Here is a 20,495-nt window from a genome sequence, read left to right on the forward strand (position 1 = left end):
GCAGCTTCCCAAAAAGTTAAACAGAATTACCGTATAACCCAGCATCCTACTATTAGGTATATAATTCAAAGAACTGCAAACAGATGTTGAAACAAAAACTTTATATAAACATTCGTAGCATTGTGAGTCACAACAGCCAAAAAATTCCAATGAAAGTGGTATTTCACTGCAGTGGAGTGTTATTAAGTCATAAAAAGAGATGAAGTACTGATACATATAACATGGATGAACCCTGAAATCCTAAGTGAAAGAAGCAAGACAGTAAAGCTCCTATATTATATGATTCCATTTATATCAAATACTTAAAATAGTGAAATCTATAGAGGCATAATGGGTCACAGGTATATTTAAAGGCAGAAAGCAAACTAGCACTTGCCAGGAGTGGGGAGATGGAGGGAATAGGGAGCGACTGCCTAATGGGTACAGGGTATAGTAATGAGAACGTTTTGAGGCAATGAAATTGTTTTGGAACCAGATTACATTGTAAATGTACTAAATGCAATTGAATTATACACTTTAAAATGGTTAATCTTATGTGAATTTTAGCTCAATTTTAAAAATCACCCGTTAAAACAGCTCTATTATCTTCAATATTAAAGTGGGAGCACAGATCTTGAATATCATCCCCATCACTTAAAGCTCTTAAAATTGTTTCTTTCCCCAAAATGAAATCTATTGACCAAATTATTAATAGTAAAATGTTCAAAGCATGTAAATATTTTGAATTGTGTTGAGAAAATTAGTGTTGACCATATTTCAGAGGAAAGATTTTCCTTAGTAAGTTGTCATGTGGGTCTATCATAGTAATGGTGAATTTTTTCTTTTTTTGGAGACAGCATATTTCTCTATTGCCCTAGGTAGGAGTGCCAGCAACCTCAAATTCTCGGGCTCAATCAATACTCCTGCCTCAGCCTTTTGAGTAGCTGGGACTACAGATGCCCACCATAATGTCCAGCTAATTTTTCTATTTTTAGTAGAGACAGGGTCTTGCTCTTGCTCAGGCTGCTCTGTAACTCCTGAGCTCAGGCAACCCACCCAACTCAGCCTCCCGAAGTGCTAGGATTACAGGTGGCAGAATTTTATATTTCATTATATGTGAATCTTGGATTTATCCCAATGAAACTAATTTATAGGGAAATTCTGCTTTTACTTCATAGCTACAGAATATGAGATCTAAAGATGTCAATTTGCACCAGAGAGATTTTACCACAATAGTATTCTTTGACCTTTTTCTTATGCTTCTCCAAGATCTCTAAGCTGAAACCAGCACATTCTGATCAGATCTTACCACTCTCAGAAAAATCACCAACCAGTGAAATTCTTAGAAATTTTAAACCAATTTTAGTATTCAGAATTTTAAAAAGAATGCACATTACAATCAGAAATGATTTGCTAATGAATTATGAATTATCAGCACATACCTTTTCTATCTATAGTTGGCAACTGTACAAGAGTTCATTTTAACAGAACATGTTCTGAAATATTTTTATTTATAATCAATGTAAAATTATGGAACGTTAATTCCTACAGCAAAAACTTGTGACATCATAAAATGTGAGCTATCATAAAAAATAACGCCAAGTGTGGTGGCACACACCTATAATCCCAGCATTTTAGAAAGCTGAAGTGAAGCTGAGGTGGTGGGAGGACAGTAGTGAGACCTTGTCTCCACCAAAAAAAAAAAAAGTTCCTAGCCTTCCCATATTTTATTAAATGTACTAAAGGATCCAAATGTAATAGAAAAATGCAATCATAAAGGTAGGTTTAAACACAAACATTTTGAATAATACTTTATTCTAACTCATGAGTGTAAGGAAATATGGGTATGGTATGTATACATTTTGTTAGTATTCCCTACTTTTGGACGCCAATCATTCTATATCTGTATCCTGGAGATTTGACCAGAATATATGGTACTTTACAATAACATTCTCCATCCTAATACTCAGAAATAGTATAATCTGACTATAATGTCTTATCAGCAAAAATCAAATTTAAGGATTTGGACACGGAATTTTATTTTTTTTTTTGAGATAGAATCTCACTTGTCATCCTTGTTAGAGTGCTGTAGCGTCATAGCTCACAGCAACCTCAAACTCTTGAGCTCAAGTAATCTTCTTGCCTCAGCCTCCTGAGTAGCTAGGACTACAGCCACCTGCCACAATGTCTGGCTATTTTTTTAGAGATGGAGTCTCGCTCTTGCTCAGCCTGGTCTCCAACCCATGAGCTCAAGCAATCCACCAGCATTGGCCTCCCAGAGTGCCGAGATTACAGGTATGAGCCAAGAACATGGAATATTTGATAAGCGCTTAGTTTTTATGACTAGAGCTTAATCTAGCTAGTCATAGTGCTAACATGAGCATGAGTAATTATCCCACATTACAATTTTTTCTTTCAAAATGCTTTTCAGTGTTTTGCTGGGAAACTTTTTCTTCCAAGTTACTGTAAGGGTGGTGTCAATGCATTTGTTTAAAAGCAGACCAAAAAAAATTTTAAAAAGAAAATATATTTTGCAAAAAAACCTGGATTTTAGTTTTAATATTTAAAATTGTTCTCAAAAATGTTATTTAGGAAGGCACAATTCAGTAGCATCATTTTTTTATTCAACTTTTCCTAAGCAAGATCCCAAGAAATGGCCACTTAAATTTTCCCTTCAAGTAATTTTAAGAACTTCAAGATTTGATCTGATATATAGGGAAAAACCCTTTCATTCTCAAACATACTAAGAGTTAATACATTTGATGGTATAGAATGTGAAAGTATAGACTACTGGTACTTTATCAAAAGAAGATAACTATTAGGGTATTGGGTTCAGAGATTAAAGAATTTGAAATGAGGGTTTTAATCACTGAAGAAAATCATAGTTCTTGGGCTTTCAACACCTGAGCTAGAAATTAAATGCAGAAATATCAATGTTATCCTGAACATCAAAAAAGGAATAGCAAAAGCATTATAAAAAATGCATGGTGATAATTGAGTTACCAAAGATCAGTTATCACTCTTGGCTAGACACTAATCAGTACAACTACCTGTAATTTCTAATTTTAAAAAGAATTTGGTTTTATATTTAAAATTTTTTATAATACATATATTATATATATACACACACATAATGTCATCCTGTAACTCAAACTATAATGCTCAAGTCTATAAAGAATAGTTTATATCAGAAATGCTCAGAAGTCTCATTAGTCCCCTTTTTTCATGTTTATAAAAATCAATTTTGAAAATATTTCTAGCACAGAAATGCTCAATGCTTCACCCAAAATTTCAAGCCTTATTTTAGGTAGTTTCTCATAAAGTAATGTGTTGTGCACTAATATTTGGTCAAATACCCCGGTGACTTATTTCATGGGCAAGACTAATTAATGACAATGGGATCAAGTTGAATGTTGCTATTCACTTTCAATACTAAATTGTGCTTGCATCCTAAAAATTAAAATGACCTCCATTACGAATGAGAATATAAATTATGTCCATTTGTACTATACACTAAAACTAAAATCCTAAAAATCAGAGAATGAAAATACCTTGTTAGTTGAAAAATGAAGGATAAGCAGCAATAACAAGTGACAGTATATTTTACTCTTTTGTTAAAGCTCTAAAACTGTAGTAAATTGCTAACCAAATTGAGGTAGAGGTGAACCCTAATATTCATTCCATGTTTTAGGACATAGGTCTCTCACCTTAACTTACATGCATTTTCCTCTAATTATATAAACATGATTCAATTTGGAATGTATGTTATGAAAGAAAAATATGATCATTCAAATGGTACTTAAAAAATTCTTAATTACTAGCTAAAAAACACTTACAAAAATGTACACCATAATTCAGTTTTCTTCTTGCTATTCATAAATACTTCCTCCATGTGTAGGGGGGAAAAAAGCAAAGAGAAACTATGATACAAACATTATGAACAGTTTCATAATGAAAACATCTGGAGCATAACTAGTAGGGTATGAACATTTTACCTTAGTGTCTAGTTTTCCTCTTTGAAAGTTACATAAGTTTACACATTAAATTTTCTGCTAAGTAACTAACTTCTTTTTCAGGTCTAAACAACTTCCATTAAACCCAAGTCTATTTCCATTTTAAATCACATACAAGTGCTATGTGATCAGAGGGATGGGAAACACTAGGTAAGGCCTGGTGAGTGGTAACTTCTTCATGACTAGGTAATGGAATCACCTGCTCAACCTCTAAAGCATTGAAGTCAATGAAAATGTAATCTAGACATCCATGAAAGCCACCAACATAATTTGTGTAAGCAGGTTCACCACAAGCACTTTTCAGTTTGAAGAAATGAGTAAGAGACATGTTGCATCTTTCTTCTTCCCCATTGGAAGACCAGTCTTCATGATCCTCTGGAATGCTTCCATTGATGACAAAATGATACATTCCTGTTGATGGCGTACTATTAAAGTCCCCACAAAATATAACTGGTATGCCAGGATACAGATCACATGAGACATGTCTAATGTGAGCCAAAGCTATTGCCATTTGAATGAGACGAATGTACCCACCTACAAATACAAAAAACATTAATGTAAGTACTTTTAAAAGTTGTCTTCAAGTAAAAAAAAAAAGAAAAGGAAAAATCTCACCAACTACAGTCTCTAGGTGACATTCAAAACATACTTGTGTAATACCAGTTTAACAATCTTAAGTTACGTTTAAGTCACTTGTGAAATTAAATAAAACCTACCTTTTGGATGCCAGTAAAGATGAGTATTAGCGACACATATCTTTTTAGAGGAGTCCTTTGTAGACTGAAGAACTGAAACCTAAAAAATGGGAAAGTGCCAGGAGTTCAGTTGGTGCCTGCCAATCTCCTGAATGTTTTTATATAAGACTATATGATGAACAGACATTGTATTCCATTTCCTTCCTTTGATGAAGGCTGAAATTATGAAATTTGATTTGTTATTTAAGTTTTAGGATCTACATGAACAGAATTCAGCGTTACATGTTTTAATAACAGTCCAACATATAAAGCTAGTATAAAATAACACTTTTACATGACAAAATGAAGATGGGAGACCCTTTTCAAGGAGGTTGGTGTAGGCTTTAGAGTCAGGCAGACCTATGTTTGAATACCCACTTTATGATTTATAGCACTATCCTGGAGAGAGACACTATTCTAAACCTGTTTCATATTGATAAAAAGAGGCAATAATAGGCCGGGCATGGTGGCTCATGCCTAGAATCCTACAGAGATTCTAGGTGGGAGGAGTGCTTGAGGTCAGGAGTTTGAGGCCAGCCTGGGCTACACAGCAAGACCCTGTCTGTACAAAAAGTAGAAATATGAGCCCGACATGGTGGCACACATCTACTTGAAAGGCTGAAGCAAGAGGATAGCTTGAGCCCAGGAGTTTGGGGCTGCAGTGAGCTAAAGATCAACGATTACACTCTAGCCTGGTAATTTTCAACAGGTGTGCCAGAAAAGTTTTAAAAATCATTACTTTTGAAAGACGTTCAAAACATAGTATATACTTTTTCTTACTTTTTTTTTTTTTTAAAGACGAGTCTCATTGTCACTCAGAGTTGAGTGCCATGGCATCATCATAGATCACAGCTACCTGTCACAATGCCTGGCTTATTTTTCTCTTTTTAGTAGAGATTGGGTCTCTCTCTTGCTCAAGCTGGCCTCAAACTCCTGACCTCCAGCAATCCACCCATTTTAGCCTCCCAGAGTGTTAGAATTACAGGTGTGAGGCACCTCCCCTGGCCTTTTACTTTTTTTTTTTTTTGATCAACATAATTTAAGTATGCCACAGATAGGTTCAAGTATGCCATGAGATAAAAAAGATTGGAAAATACTGCTCTAGCCTATCTAGTTAAAAAAAAAAATCTAAAAAAATACTAGCTAAGATTTATGAAGCACTTCATAAAACATAACAAGCACTTAAATTTTAAAAACTTTAAAATGTGTCAGGATAGTGCATGGCAAATAATAAAGAATATTAGCCATTACTATTTTGGTATTTAACATGTATTCCTCTCTGTAGAGTGTAAGTACTATGCAAGTCTCTGTCTTGTTTAGGGCAACCTGCAAGCGTGTGTGGTGGGAACACTAGGTGTTCAAAACTTATTTGCTGGCTGGGTATGGTGACTCACGCCTGTATCCTAGCACTTTGGGAGGCTGAAGAGAGTGGACTGCCCGAGCCCAGGAGTTCCAGAGGAGCCTGAGCAAGAAATAGCAAGATCCCTGTCTCTACTAAAAATAGAAAAACTAGCTGGGCATCGTGGCAGGCACCTGTCTTTCCAGCTACTTGGGAGGCTGAGGCAAGAGGACTGCTTGAGCTCAAGAGTTTGAGGTTGCTGTGAGCTATGACTCCACCACACTCTACCTAGGGTGACAGAGATGCTATCTCAAAACAAAATAAAACAAAAAACAAAACAAAAAACGTATTTGCTGAATGAATGAAGACTAAACTTTCATGCTGAAGATACTAGAGCAAACACCTTTCAACAAAATCTGGGGGGCTATTTTACCTGAAGAACAGAAGATCTCTGCAGTACTCTCTCCTGCGCCCATGGGTACAAAACTAGTTTCTCCAGCAGTTCTTTGTGAAGGGGGTCGGATTCCAGGGCCTCATGGAAAGCAATGTCATGCTGGCTAAGGAGGGTGAACTTAGACTTTCGGTAGAAAGTAGCCAGGCCTTCGTGCTGCTTGATTCGAAAAACGCCCTCGAGCCCGAAGGCCTCAAGGGCGGGCGCCAAGCTGTCAGAAAACACAGTGCGGTCAACTTCCTGCAAACAGATGACGTCGGCATTGTAGCCCGTGAGTTCCTTCTGGATAAGGTTCTGGCGGTAGTCGACTTCCAGAGCATAGGGAGCACAGTATGGGTACAAGACCGTCCGCGAAAACTCAGTCTGAGCATACGTGTCTGCCAGGATGTTGTAGGAGACAGTGCGGATAAGAGCGTCCTCTGTCACCTTCTTAGTGTAGAGATGCCGATGGTCAAAAGTGCAGGTGCCTGGTCCAGCCTCCACCGGACACACACTTTCTATCTCCCGGCTCGGCCCGAAGCGCTGCCCATTGCCTGGGGTGCAATGAAGCTTGAGCCGTAACCCGACGTCGGCATTGGACGGGGTGTAGACGCGCTCGTCCACACCTATCTCCGTCCAAGTAGAAGAGGGCGTGGAGGGAGACAATGACGAGGGGCCACCGACCTCAGGCTCCACCGCTCCGAGCTTGGCTTCCTTGTACCAGCGGAAGAGGGAGCCGGCGGGATCCCCAAATTCGAGGCTGAGCTTGGGGCACACTGGGAAGCCCGCCATGATGTAGCGCGGCAATTGGAGGTCGGTGAAGGCGGGTGGATTGCGCTCCACCTTGTACTTGACATCGCCTATCTGCAGCACCGCGCCGTCCTGCCAAGCGTCCACATTGAGCACGTCGTCAGCCACGGCTTCCTCCCGGTAGTACAGCTTCACCACGGGCTCGCAGGCTGCAGCCGACTCGGGCCCAGGCCCAGCACAGGCTGCACCGCCGCTCGAGTTCGGCCGATTTTTCCTGCTCTTCTTGGCGGCCGCCGCCTTAGCGTGGCCCTTGAGGGCGTTCGTAGCGATCCGGCTGAGGGCCCGACCCAGAGGCTCGCTCTGGTCGCGCTGCATGTTCTTGTGGCTGCCGTCGGCCAGCGCGAACGACAGGCTCAGCTTGGGCTCCGACGGCACACAGCGCACCACAGCGCGCTCCATCGCACCCGCCGCCGCCTCAGTCGCCTTGTCGGTTCGGCTGCGCTGCTCCACCGCTGTCCGGACTCCACGAAGCGCTGCGCGGGCACCTGGAATCCTCCACATGTACCCGGTGGCCCAGCGCGTGACAATAGCAGAGGCCGCCGGCTTTGGGACTCATTTATACTCAGCGACTTCCGGACAGAGAAGAGAAGGCGAGCGGTGCTTCCGCTGCGCACTTTCGCCACTCCCGCTTCACTGATCTTTCTGTAGCCATGCGTGTCTCGAATTCCTCGCAGATTAATTTTTATTTTCAAACTCGGTCAGGATGAGAAAGAAGTGAAGAAAATATAAAGGCGTCAGAGAGAAATACTAGACTCCGTATTTTGTCGAAAGTGCAGGCGGGGGGCGGGGCAGGGCAGGCGCACCCAAACGGAAGTACTTGGGACGGTGTCGCTTGTTTCTCTTCGTTGGAGAAGGCGGGCTCGTAGCCTGAACTGCGGCGGGTTTTCTCTCACGGTCGGGTTGACTGCGTCAGAGTATCAGACTGCTTGCTTAACGCTGGGCGTAGAAGGCATTCCTCGTTTTCTCAGCGCTGCATTGCCGTCCCTGCTCGCCCTTTCCCGAGGTGTGGTGGGTTCCCTTCAGGCTGGGTCAGCGACTGTTTGCTGAGCTGAGCCTTTATGGTAGTTAACGAACAATGCAATACCTCCCATTCAGTGACCACTGACTATGCTAAAAACGATACACATGCTATTTTGTTTAAGCTTCACAGTTACCCTGCGGTAACTATCCGTACCTGCAGATGTGAGATTACCTAGCTGTTAAAGGTCACACAGACAGCTAGTAAATTGGCAGGAACAAACAATAGTGACAAGTTCCTGAAACCTGCTCATTTTAGATAGGAAGGTTTCATTTAAGTTGTCAAATGTAGTAAATAAAAATATTTCTATTTCTTTTAAAGACCTCAAAGTATGAATAAATTTGAATGTAGACCTTCTGAAGTCCGACGTGACTACAGCACAGAGAGTCGAGGGAGAGTAGCAGGTACAAAAGATACCGTCCACCGGATTTTTAGTGAAGTTCCGGATTTTCTTCTTTTTAAAATTTCATTAATTTTATTAATATATATTTTATTTTTTTGCAGTTTTTGGCCAGGGCTGAGTTTGAACCCACCACCTCCGGCATATGGGACCAGCACCCTACCCCTTTGAGCCACAGGCGCCGCCCTTTATTAATGTTTTTTAAGACTAGTCAAGTATAGTAGGGAGAAAGGGGGAAGATAGAACAGGTGGATTTTCTTCTAAGTAAAAGGGCCCTTAGTGTGTAAAGATATGTATTTGTTTAATTGTAGAAAAAAAGTTATTATAATTCTCATTGGTTTTCATATAATTTTGTTTAAAGTTTTCATAGAGCTTTAATAACTCAGGAAAACATTTTCTAATTAAAATTTTTAGAAAGTTTTATTCTAATTTTTTTCTTTTAAAGTGAGCATATAGGCTGGCACAGTGGCTCACGCCTGTAATCCTAGACTCTGGGAAGCTAAGGAGGGTGGATTTCTTGAGATCAGGAATTGGAGACCAGCCTCAACAGGAATAAGACCCTATCTCTACTAAAAATAGAAAAATTAGTAGGGCTTTGTGATAGTGCCTGTAGTCCCAACTATTCTGGAGGCTGAGGCAAGAGGATGGCTTGAGCCCAAGAGTTTGAAGTTGCAGTGAGGTACAGTGATGCCATCGCACTCAACCCAGTGCGAAAAACTAAGATCGTCTGAAAAAACAAAACAAAAACAAACAGTAGGCTATTTTAAAAGGTGGGAAAAATTGGAGCAGGAATGTGGGGGAGAAAATCAAGAGTCTGTCTATACCGGGAGTGTCCAACCTCTTTTTTCTCTGCTGCACATTGGCAGAATAAGAATTGTTTGGACCACACCTTAATTACACAAACACTAATGAAAGCTAATTAGCAAAAACATACTTTTTATGATGTCTGACATCACAGATAGAATAAGTCCTCAAAAAGTCATCATGCAGCCCATGGGCTACAGGTTGGACACCCCTGATCTATGCCATGTTAAATGTGAGATGGTTATTAAGTTCCAGGGGGTTATACCTCATGTCCATAGGCAGGTGGATATAAGTCTGAATAGGGGTAGACAACAGGTCTAAAGAGACCTGGTCTTAATATTCCAGGAGTCCAGGGGCAAGTGTAATACTGGACACCTATACACCATTTAAAATAAAAAGAATAAGCTGTTAAATAAAATGTGTTCTATTCTACCTTGAGAAGTTTACCTTCAAGATGACCCAGAAGGCCAGGTATAAATTTGGGATTCCTATACTCCTTAGAGTTCAGGGCCATAACATAACATCTTGAGGGGAGCTAGTCAGGACTAGCTCTTGGCCATACCTGTTATCTTTCCACCTCTGCTTCTTTTTTGTACTTTGAGAGGCTTTATGAAGATAGGTGTGGACATCCAGCCTGAATGTCCAAGCTTCATCCAAAAATAGCTGTCTTATAGTCAACCATTATGCCTTGAGAAAGAATACATAGGCTGTGTCAGCACATCTTTTGGCCTCATGGCCACCTCGTCTTCTGGCCTACCTGTCAGAGGAGGGCCAGAGCAAGAACCGTAGGGCAGAAAATTCTATCATGTAGGCTACTGGGTGAGATCTCAAGGAGAGAGGAGGTAAAAGAAAAGGTAAAGAGACAAAAGCATGTAGTTTCATGATAGAAAGCATTTTTTGTCTGTTTTGTTCACTGCTGAATCTCTAATACAGACAAACCCTGACTTAAGATTTTTAGACTTTACTATAGTGTGAAAGTAATATGCATTCAGTACATACTATCCTTTTAGTACCTATGCGACCATTCTGTTTTTCACTTCCAGTACATTCAACAAAGTACATGAAATATTTAACAGTTTATTATAAAGTAGATTTCGTGTTAGATGATTTTGCCCAATTGTAAGCTAATGTAAGTGTTCTGAGCACATTTAAGATAGTCTAGGCTAAGATATGATGGTTTGTCGATTAGGTGTACTAAACATCTTTTTGACTTACAATATTTTCAATTTACAATAGGTTTATTGGCATGTAAGCCCACTGTAAGTTCAGGAATATCTGTATTTAGAAAAGTCCTGGTATAGAATACATATTTATTGGTTGGGTTTTTTGTTTTTTTTTTTTGAGACAGAGTCTCACTCTGTCACCCTGAATAGAGTGCCATGGTGTCCTAGATCATAGCAACCTCAAACTCTTCTACTTGAGCTGTTCTCTTGCCTCAGCCTCCTGAGTAGCTGGGACTACAGGCACTTGCCATAACTCCCAGCTAGATTTTCTATTGTTTTAGTAGAGATAGGATCTCACTCTTGCTCAGGTCTCGAACTCCTGAGCTTAAGCAATCCACATGCCATAGCCTCCCGGAGTGCTAGGATTACAGGTGAGGAATACATATTTGTTGAATGAATGTCAGGAGACTGAGAAGAAATAGTGAGCAGATGAGAAGTGTAGCTGCTCTGAGAGCCAAATGGAGAAAGTATTTCAAGAAACAAGGAGTGATGTTGTATTAAATGTTATTGTAACATTCTTTGAGCTTTGAAGCCTTTGTGCACAAAAAAATTCTGTGATTAGCTGAAGAAGAAAAGTTTTTGACAATTTAAGGAACAAATTGAGAAGACAATCAATGATCTCTGTCTACTTCCCTTTTTCTACAATGAGGATGTTTATTAGGCATCTAATAAGTGATACCTTTCCCTGGTTTACCATGAGAAAGATAAACGTTTTGAACTGTGTTCTAAAAGAGGGAAGCCTGTACCACGATGATATGCAAATTTGTGAACTTTTCCACATTTTATTTATTTATTTATTTATTTTGAGTCTCACTATGTTGCCTTTGGTAGAGTGCTGTGGTGTCACAGCTCACAGCAACCTCAAACTTTGGGCTTAAGCAATTATCTTACCTCAGCCTCCCAAGTAGCTGGGACAACAGGCACCCACAATGCCTGGCTTTTTTTTTTTTTTTTTGAAGTTTTTGGCCGGGGCTGGGTTTTAATCCGCCACCTCTGGCATATGGGGCTGGCGCCCTACTCTGTTGAGCCACAGGCGCTGCCAATGCCCAGCTATTTTTTGTTGCAGTTGTCATTATTGTTTCGCAGGCCCAGGCAGGGTTCAAACCTTCTAGCCTCTGTGTATGTCCCAGCACCCTAACCTCTGAGGTATGGGTGCCGAGCCTCCATGTTTTATTTTTAAAAAAGGATGGATTTTGCAGTTATTTGAAATTTCTGGTTCTGTCCTTCTCTCTTCCTCAACCATTGAAAAGATAGGATACTGTTGATATGTACATTGTCCATGGCTACATGGTTAAATCATTATTATATTTTTAATTAACTCACCTGAGGAAGGAAAATAATTCTGAATACTCTTGTAACTGGCTCCATAAGCTTCTGTAATTCTTTTCTTTCTTTTTCTTTTTTGCTTCCTTTTTTTTTTTTTAGAGACAGAGTCTCACTCTGTTGCATCATCACAGCTCACTGCAACCTCAAACTCCTGGACTCCAGTGATCCTTCTGTCTGCCATCTGAGTAGCTGGGACTACAGACACCACCACACCTGGCTAGTTTTTTCCATTTTTGATAAAGAAGGGCTTTCACTGTTGCTCAGGCTGGTCTCAAACTCCTAATGTCAAAGGGTCCTCCATGGCTTGGTGCCCATAGCACAGTGGTTACAGCGCCAGCCACGTACACCAAGGGTGGCGGGTTCGAACCCAGCCCGGGCCAGCTAAACAACTGCAACAAAAAAATAGCCGGGCATTGTGGTGGGTGCCTGTAGTCCCAGCTACTTGGGAGGCTGAGGCAAGAGAATCGCTTAAGCCCAAGAGTTTGAGGTTGCCATGAACTGTGATGCCTTGGCACTCTACCGAGGGCAACATAGTGAGACTCTGTCTCAAAAAAAAAAAATGATCCTCCTGCCTCAGCCTCCCAGAGTAGATAATCCTTTCCCTTAACTAACAACTTGACCTTTTGAGTTGTTTCCTGGAAATGATAAACTCTTGGCCTCAAGAGATCCTCCTGCCTTACCCTCCCAGAATGCTAGGATTATAGGAGTGAGCCACCATACTAGCCTGAAATGATGGATTTCCTGTAAGACAAAAGAGTTAAGGTTGTGAAGTTTCTAGGGTGGACTCCCTGACACCCAGATTCACCACCCTCCACAACCTGCCCCCAATGCATGTAGCCCTAGGTGAGAAACACCTAGTATCTGTCCCATTGGGGCGCATGACCCTCCCTTTAAAAGCAAATGATATACCTTAGTTGGAGCGACAGATTTCAGGCAGCTTTTCCATTTCTCCCTGAAAGATGTATTAAAAAGTCCCTTCCTCCAGCTCAGTGCTTGTAGCTCAAGCAGCTAAGGTGCCAGCCACATACACCAGAGCTGGTGGGTTTGAATCCAGATGGGCCTGCCAAAGAACAATGACAACTACAAGCATAAAATAGCCAGGTGTTGTTGCAGGCACCTGTAGTCCCAGCTACTTGGGAGACTGAGGCAAGAGAATTGCTTAAGTCCAGGAGTTGGAGGTTGCTATGAGCTGTGATGCCACAGCAATCTACCCAGGGCAACAGGTTGAGGCTCTGTCTCAAAAAAAAAAAAAAAAATTCCCTTCTTCCTTGGCAATCCTCCTTATCTTAATGATTGGATTTTTGTGTGGCCAGTAACTGGACCTACACAGAAAGCCCTTTGTGTGGATTGTGGAAGGTCTGTACCTTATAAACTACAGTTCATAAGACCTGCATTAGCAAATATGAATTTTGAAATGGTATGTATTTTTCTTGGTACTAGCACAAGAACATAGAACCTAGATATAAAATCATCCTCATTTTTTTTTTTTTTGAGACAGTCTCATTATGTTGCCCTCGGTAGAGTGCCATGGTGTCACAGCTCACTACAACCTCCAACTCCTGGGCTTAAGCAATTCTCTTGTCTCAGCCTCCCAAGTAGCTGGGACTACAGGTGCCCACCACAACGCCTGGCTATTTTTTTGTTGTAGTTGTCATTGCTGTTTAGCTGGCCCAGGCTGGGCTGGAATCCACCAGTCTGGGTGTATGTGGCTGGCTCCCTACCCACTGGGCTACAGGTGCCACCAAAACCATCCTCATATTGCCATCTGATCTTCGATGATGCAGACGAAAACGTAACACTGGGTAAAAGAATTCCTGTTCAATGAATGGTACTGGGAAAATTGGATAGCCACATGTAGAAGGCCAAAACAGGATCCATCCCTCTCACCACTCTCAAAAATTAATTATTGCTGGGCACAGTGGCTCACGCCTGTAATCCCAGCACTGTGGGAGGCTGAAGAGGGAGAATTGCTTGAGCTCAGGAGTTCGAGACTCGCCTGAGCGACAGTGAGACCCCGACTCATGAAAAAAATGGAAAAACCCAGCCGGGTGCTGCAGTGAGCACCTGTAATCCCAGCGGCTTCAGGAGGCTGAGGCAGCGGGGTTTCCGGAGCCCGTGTCTGAGGTTGCAGTGAGCTACCACGCCCACTGCCCTCTGCTTAGGGGCATAGGGTGGGACCCTGTCTCAACAAAAGAAAGACTTTACCTCTTTCATGTTTATATGGATGGAGCTGGAACATATTCTTCTTAGTAAAGTATCTCAAGAATGGAAGAAAAAGTATCCAATGTACTCAGCCCTACTGTGAAACTAATTTATGGCTTTCATATGAAAGCTATAACCCAGTTATAACCTAGGAATATGGGGAAGGGGGAGGATGGGCAGAGGGAGGGTGATTGGTGGGATTACACCTGGGGTGCATCTTACAAGGGTACGTGTGAAACTTAGTAAATGTAGAAATAAATGTCTTAACACAATAACTAAGAAAATGCCAGGAAGGCTATGTTAACCAGTGTGATGAAAATGTGTCAAACAGTCTATAAAACCAGTGTATGGTGCCCCATGATTGCAGCTATGATTTAATAATAAAAAATAATTTACACAGCTATTATTTAATAATAAAAAAACAAAAAAAATTATTGATGGATGACAGACTTAAACCTAAGGCATGAAACTATAAGAATGCTAGAAGAAAATGTTGGAAAAACTCTTATAGACATCAGCCTAGGCAAAGAATTAATAAAGACCCCACAAGCAATCACAGCAATAACAAAAATAAATGGGACTTGATCAAATTAAAAACCTGCACAGCCAAGAAAACAATAGAGCAAATAGACAACCCACAGAATGAGAGAATATATTCACAAGCTGTATATCTGATGGGGGCTGGTAACCATAAGGAATTCAAGCAAATCAGCAAGAAAAAAATCAAGCAACCTCATTAAAAAGTGGCCAAAAGACATGAACAGAAACTTCTTAAAAGAAAATAGACCATCAAAGATGAAAAAATGCTCAACATCTCTAAACATGAGGAAAATGTAAATTACAGCCACAATGAGAGATCACTTAACTCCAGTGAGAATAGCTTTTATCAGAAAGTCCCAAAACAACAAATGCTGGTGTGGATGCAGAGAGACAGGAACGCTTGTACAACGTGGTGGACTACAAACTAGTACAACCTCTATGGCAGTGATTTTCAACCACTGTGCTGTGAAAATTTTAAAAGATTATTAATTATTTTCAGAAGTTCAAAGCGCTACATATATATCCTTTTTTTAACTCTTTTTTTTTTTTTGATCAACAGAAGTATGCCATGGAAATGTAACTATAGGTTCAAGCATGCTGTGAACCTATGGTTGAAAAGGGGCGACATCTGTGGCTCAAAGGAGTAGGGTGTGCCAGCCCTAAATACCAGAGGTGACGGTGACAGGTTCAAACCCGGCCAAAAACTGCAAAAAAAAAAAAAGAAAAAAAAATGGTTGAAAAGCACTGCTGTGTGGAAAGTAGCATGGAGACACCTGAAAGAACTAAAAGTAGATCCATCATTTAATCCAGCAATCTCACTACTAGGTATTTAGCCAAGGAAAAAAAATACACATGCACTTGAATGTTTATTATAGCATAATTCACTATTGCCAAGATGTAGATACAACTCAAGTGCCAATCAATACGTGAGTGGATTGATAAAATATGGTATATATAAACACCATGGACTGCTAGCTATTCAGCTGGTTAAAAAAATGGTGAACTGATACCTCTTGTTTTAAGCTGGGTGAAACAGGAGCCTATTCTTCTTCTTTTTTTTTTGTAGAGACAGAGTCTTCACTTTATGGCCCTCGGTAGAGTGCCGTGGCCTCACACAGCTCACAGCAACCTCCAACTCCTGGGCTTAAGCGATTCTCTTGCCTCAGCCTCCCAAGTAGCTGGGACTACAGGCGCCCGCCACAACACCCGGCTATTTTTTGGTTGCAGTTTGGCCGGGGCTGGGCCTGAACCCGCCACCCTTGGCATATGGGGCCGGCACCCTACCGACTGAGCCACAGGCGCCGCCCGGGAGCCTATTCTTCTAAGTGAAGTATCACAAGAATGGAAAAACAAACATCACACATACTCACTATTAAACTGGAATTAATCGAGTGATACTTATGTGCACATATGGTAGTCGCACTCATCAGAATTCAAGCAGGTGGGAGGGGGAAGGAGGGGATGATTAAATTCACACCTAACAAGTTACAGTGCACACTGGGCAGACTTAATGACTTTGAGTCAAATGGTACAAAAGTAATTTATGTAACCAAAACATTTGTACTCCCATAATATTCTGACATTTAAAAAATAAATAAAAACCTAAAAAAAGAAATGGTATTTATTTTTCTTACACCCACCTTTTTCCTTCAAGCAACTTCATCAAATTTAATCTTAAATTAATCTATTTAATGAAAGATTAAAGCTCTGGCTTTCCTTCGTGCAAATGGATTTAATTTAACCCAATGGCAGAGTCTTTAACCCAATGTTTTTGCATGCTTTAAAGTGTCTCACTTCCTTCTGTTTCTTTTGGATATTTTTTGAAAAGAGATAAATATACCCAAAGTGAAAAAAAAAGTATCCTTCCTACCCCTGGCAGATTATCTGAAAAAGGACTTGTATCCAGAATATATCCAAATATATCCAAATGATAAATAATCCAGTTTTAAAATGGACAAAGGTGTGAACGCACATTTCAACAAAAAAGACTTACTGGGTCAGTTGTGTAATTCCAGCATTTTAGGAGCCAAGGCAGGAGGCTTGCTTGAGGTCAGGAGTTTGAGACCAGCCTGGGCAATATAGCCAGACCCTGTCTCTAAAAAACAAAAATAAAATTAGCTGGTTGTAATGGGACATGGCTTTAGTCCCAGCTACTTGGAAGGCTGAGGCAAGAGGATCACAAGAGCCTGAGAGTTTGAGGTTATAGTGAGCTATTATCAGGCCACTATACTCTAACCTGGGTGATAGAGGGAAAACTTGTCTCTAAAAAAGGGAAGCCAGGTGCAGTGGCTCACACCTATAATCCTAGCACTCTGAGAGGCCAACACATATGGATCCCTTGAGCTCAGGAGTTCGAAACCAGCCTGAGCAAGAGTAAGACCTTGTCTCTATTAAAAATAGAAAAACTAGCTGACTGTTGTGGTGGATGCTTGTTGTCTGAGCTACTCAGGAGGCTGAGGCAATAGGATCACTTGCACCCAAGAGTTTGAGGTTGCTGTGAGCTATGATGCCACCACACTCTACCCAGGGCAACTGAGTTGAGATTCTGTTTCAAAAAACCAAAAATTGCTGAATTATATACTTAAAAATGATGAATTCAAAATGAAAAGCTTCTGCACAGCAAAAGAAATAGTCAACAAAGTGAAGAGACAACCCACCAAATGGGAGAAAATATTTGCAAACTACCCATCTGACAAGAGAGTAATAACCAGAATATATCTGTATAAGGAACTCAGCTCAATAGGAAAAAATAATCTGATTAAAAATGAGTAAAAGACGTGAATATATTTCTCAAAGGAAGACGTACAAATGTCCAACACGTATATGAAAAAATGCTCAATGTTACTAATCACCAGAGAAATGCAAATTAAAACCATAATGAGATATTATCTCACCTCAGTTAAAATGACTTTTATTCAAAAGACAGGCAATACAAGGATGTGGAGAAAGGGGAACCCTGGTACACTGTTGGTGGGAATATAAATTAGCACAGCCACTATGGAGAACAGTGTGGAGGCTCTTCAAAAAACTAAAAATAGAGGGCAGCGCCTGTAGGCTCGTGGGTAGGGCGCTGGCCCCATATACTGAGACTGGCGGTTTGAACCCAGCCCCGGCCAAACTGCAACAAAAAATAGCCGGGCGTTGTGGCAGGCGCCTGTGGTCTCAGCTACTTGGGAGGCTGAGGTGAGAGAATCGCCTAAGCCCAGGAGCTGGAGGTTGCTGTAAGCTGTGATGCTACACCACTCTCCCGAGGGTGATAAACTGAGACTCTTGTCCCTAAAATAGAAACAAACAAAAAAACCCCCCTAAAAATAGAACTACCATATAATTCAGTAATCTCACTGCTGGGTAAATATTCTAAAGAAAGGAAATCAATATATTAAAAAGATGTCTAGGGTTGGTGCCTGTGGCTCAAGCAGCTAAGGTGCCAGCCACATACACTTGAGTTGGCAGGTTCAAACCCAGCCTGGGCCCGCCAAACAACAATGAAGGCTGCAACAAAAAAATAGCTGGGCGTTGTGGTGGGCACTTGTAGTCCCAGCTACTTGGGAGGGGGAGGCAGGAGAATTGCTCGAGCACAGGAGTTGGAGGTTGCTATGAGCTGTGATGCCACGGCACTCTACCCAGAGTGACAGCTTGAGGCTCTCTCTCTCTCAAAAAAAAGATATCTATACTTCTGTGTTTATTGTGACACTATTCATTTATGGAATCAATGTAAATGTCCATTAGTAGATGAATGGATAAAGAAAATGCAGTACGTACAACGGAATATTCAGCCATAAAAAAGAGTTAAATCCTGGCTGGGTGCAGTGGCTCATGCCTGTAATCCTAGCAGTATGGGAGGCCAAGGCGGGTAGATTGCCTGAGCTCACAGATTCAAGACCAGCCTGAGCCAGAGCGAGACCTTGTCTCTAAAAAAAATAGATGTTGTGGTGGGCGCCCGTAGTCCCATCTAATTGGGAGGCTTAGGCAATATAATCACTTGAGCCCAAGAGTTGGAGTTTGCTGTGAGCTGTGATGCCATGGCACTCTCCAAGGGTGACAAAGTAAAACTCTGTCTCAAAAAAAAAAAAAAGAAAAAAAAGAAATCCTGTCATTTGCAACAACAGAGATGTAACTGGAGGACATTATGTTAAGTGAAAATAGCCAGGCACAGGGCGGCGCCTGTGGCTCAGTTGGTGGGGCACTGGCCCCATGTGCCGAGGGTGGCAGGTTCAAGCCCAGCCCCGGCCGAACTGCAACCAAAAAATAGCTGGGCATTGTGGCGGGCGCTTGTAGTCCCAGCTGCTCGGGAGGCTGAGGCAAGAGAATCGCTAAGCCCAGCAGTTGGAGGTTGCTGTGAGCTGTGTGATGCCACGGCACTCTGCCAAGGGCCATAAAGTGAGACTCTGTCTCTACAAAAAAAAAAAAAAAGAAAAGAAAATAGCCAGGCACAGAAAAACAAATTTTGCATATTCTCACTCATGTGAGAGCTAAAGGTAATTTTAAAAAGGGACCTCACGGAGATAGAGAGTAGAATTGCAGTTACTAGAGGCTAGGAAAAATACTGGAAGTAGGGGATAAAGTGGGGGATGATTAATGGGCACAAAGACTACAGTTAATAATAACTTAACTATATTTTTAAAAATAAAAGAGTGATTGTACCCTCAATGAATCCCCAACAATAAAAAAAAAAAAATAAAAGAGTGAAATTTGAATGTTCCTAATGCAAAGAAATGATAAATGCTTAAAGTGGTGGACATCCCAATTATCTTGATTTGATCATTACACATTCTATGCCTGTATCAAAACATCATATGTAACCTTAATAACTAAATTTTTTTTTTTTTTTTTTGTAGAGACAGAGTCTCACTGTACCGCCCTCGGGTAGGGTGCCGTGGCATCACACGGCTCACAGCAACCTCTAACTCTTGGACTTAAGCGATTCTCTTGCCTCAGCCTCCCAAGCAGCTGGGACTACAGGCGCCCGCCACAACGCCCGGCTATTTTTTTGTTGCAGTTTGGCCGGGGCTGGGTTTGAACCCGCCACCCTCGGCATATGGGGCCGGTGCCCTACTCACTGAGCCACAGGCGCCGCCAATAACTAAATTTTTTTTTAAAATGGTGAATTTTATGGTATTTATAGTAAATTATACCTAAATAAAACTGTTAAAAAAGGGCATACATTGCATCAATCAGGGTTCAATAGGGGAAGCAGAACTAGTAAGAGATTATGTGAGTGTATATATATGTATTTTTTGATAAGTTTCATGAAATATATATGTCTATGTATATTTCTTTCTTGTTTTTGTTTTTTGTAGAGACAGAGTCTCATTTTATGGCCCTTGGTAGAGTGCTGTGGCGTCATGCAGCTCACAGCAACCTCCAACTACGGGGCTTGGGCAATTTTCTTGCCTCAGCCTCCCAAGTAGCTGGGACTACAGGTGCCCACCACAACGCCTGGCTATTTTTTTGTTGCAGTTTGGCCAGGGCTGGGTTTGAACCCACCACTCTCGGTATATGGGGCCGGCACCCTACCCACTGAGCCACAGGTGCCACCCTATGTCTATGTATATTTCATGAAACATATGTGTGTGTATGGATTTATTACATGGATTTGGTGTATGCGATTGTGGGGGCTCATGAAACAACTGTAAGGTCTGTCGGGCTGTATGTGTCAGGAAGGGAAGATCCAGAG

General features: G+C 41.2%; 1 protein-coding gene across 1 annotated transcript; it reads right to left on the reverse strand.

Annotated features, from left to right (window-relative positions):
* On the reverse strand, nucleotides 1–11,255 carry PDE12 (phosphodiesterase 12). Its single transcript, XM_053598572.1, has 3 exons — nucleotides 6,499–11,255; nucleotides 4,709–4,787; nucleotides 1–4,526 (listed from the first exon to the last, which is right to left on the reverse strand). Exons 1-3 carry the CDS (start codon nucleotides 7,804–7,806, stop codon nucleotides 4,084–4,086), a joined length of 1,830 nt encoding a protein of 609 aa, XP_053454547.1. The 5' UTR covers nucleotides 7,807–11,255; the 3' UTR covers nucleotides 1–4,083.
* Between the last annotated feature and the right edge of the window lie 9,240 nt (nucleotides 11,256–20,495).

This window comes from Nycticebus coucang, chromosome 8 (genome assembly GCF_027406575.1).
Source record: "Nycticebus coucang isolate mNycCou1 chromosome 8, mNycCou1.pri, whole genome shotgun sequence".
NCBI classification, from domain to species: Eukaryota; Metazoa; Chordata; class Mammalia; order Primates; family Lorisidae; genus Nycticebus; species Nycticebus coucang.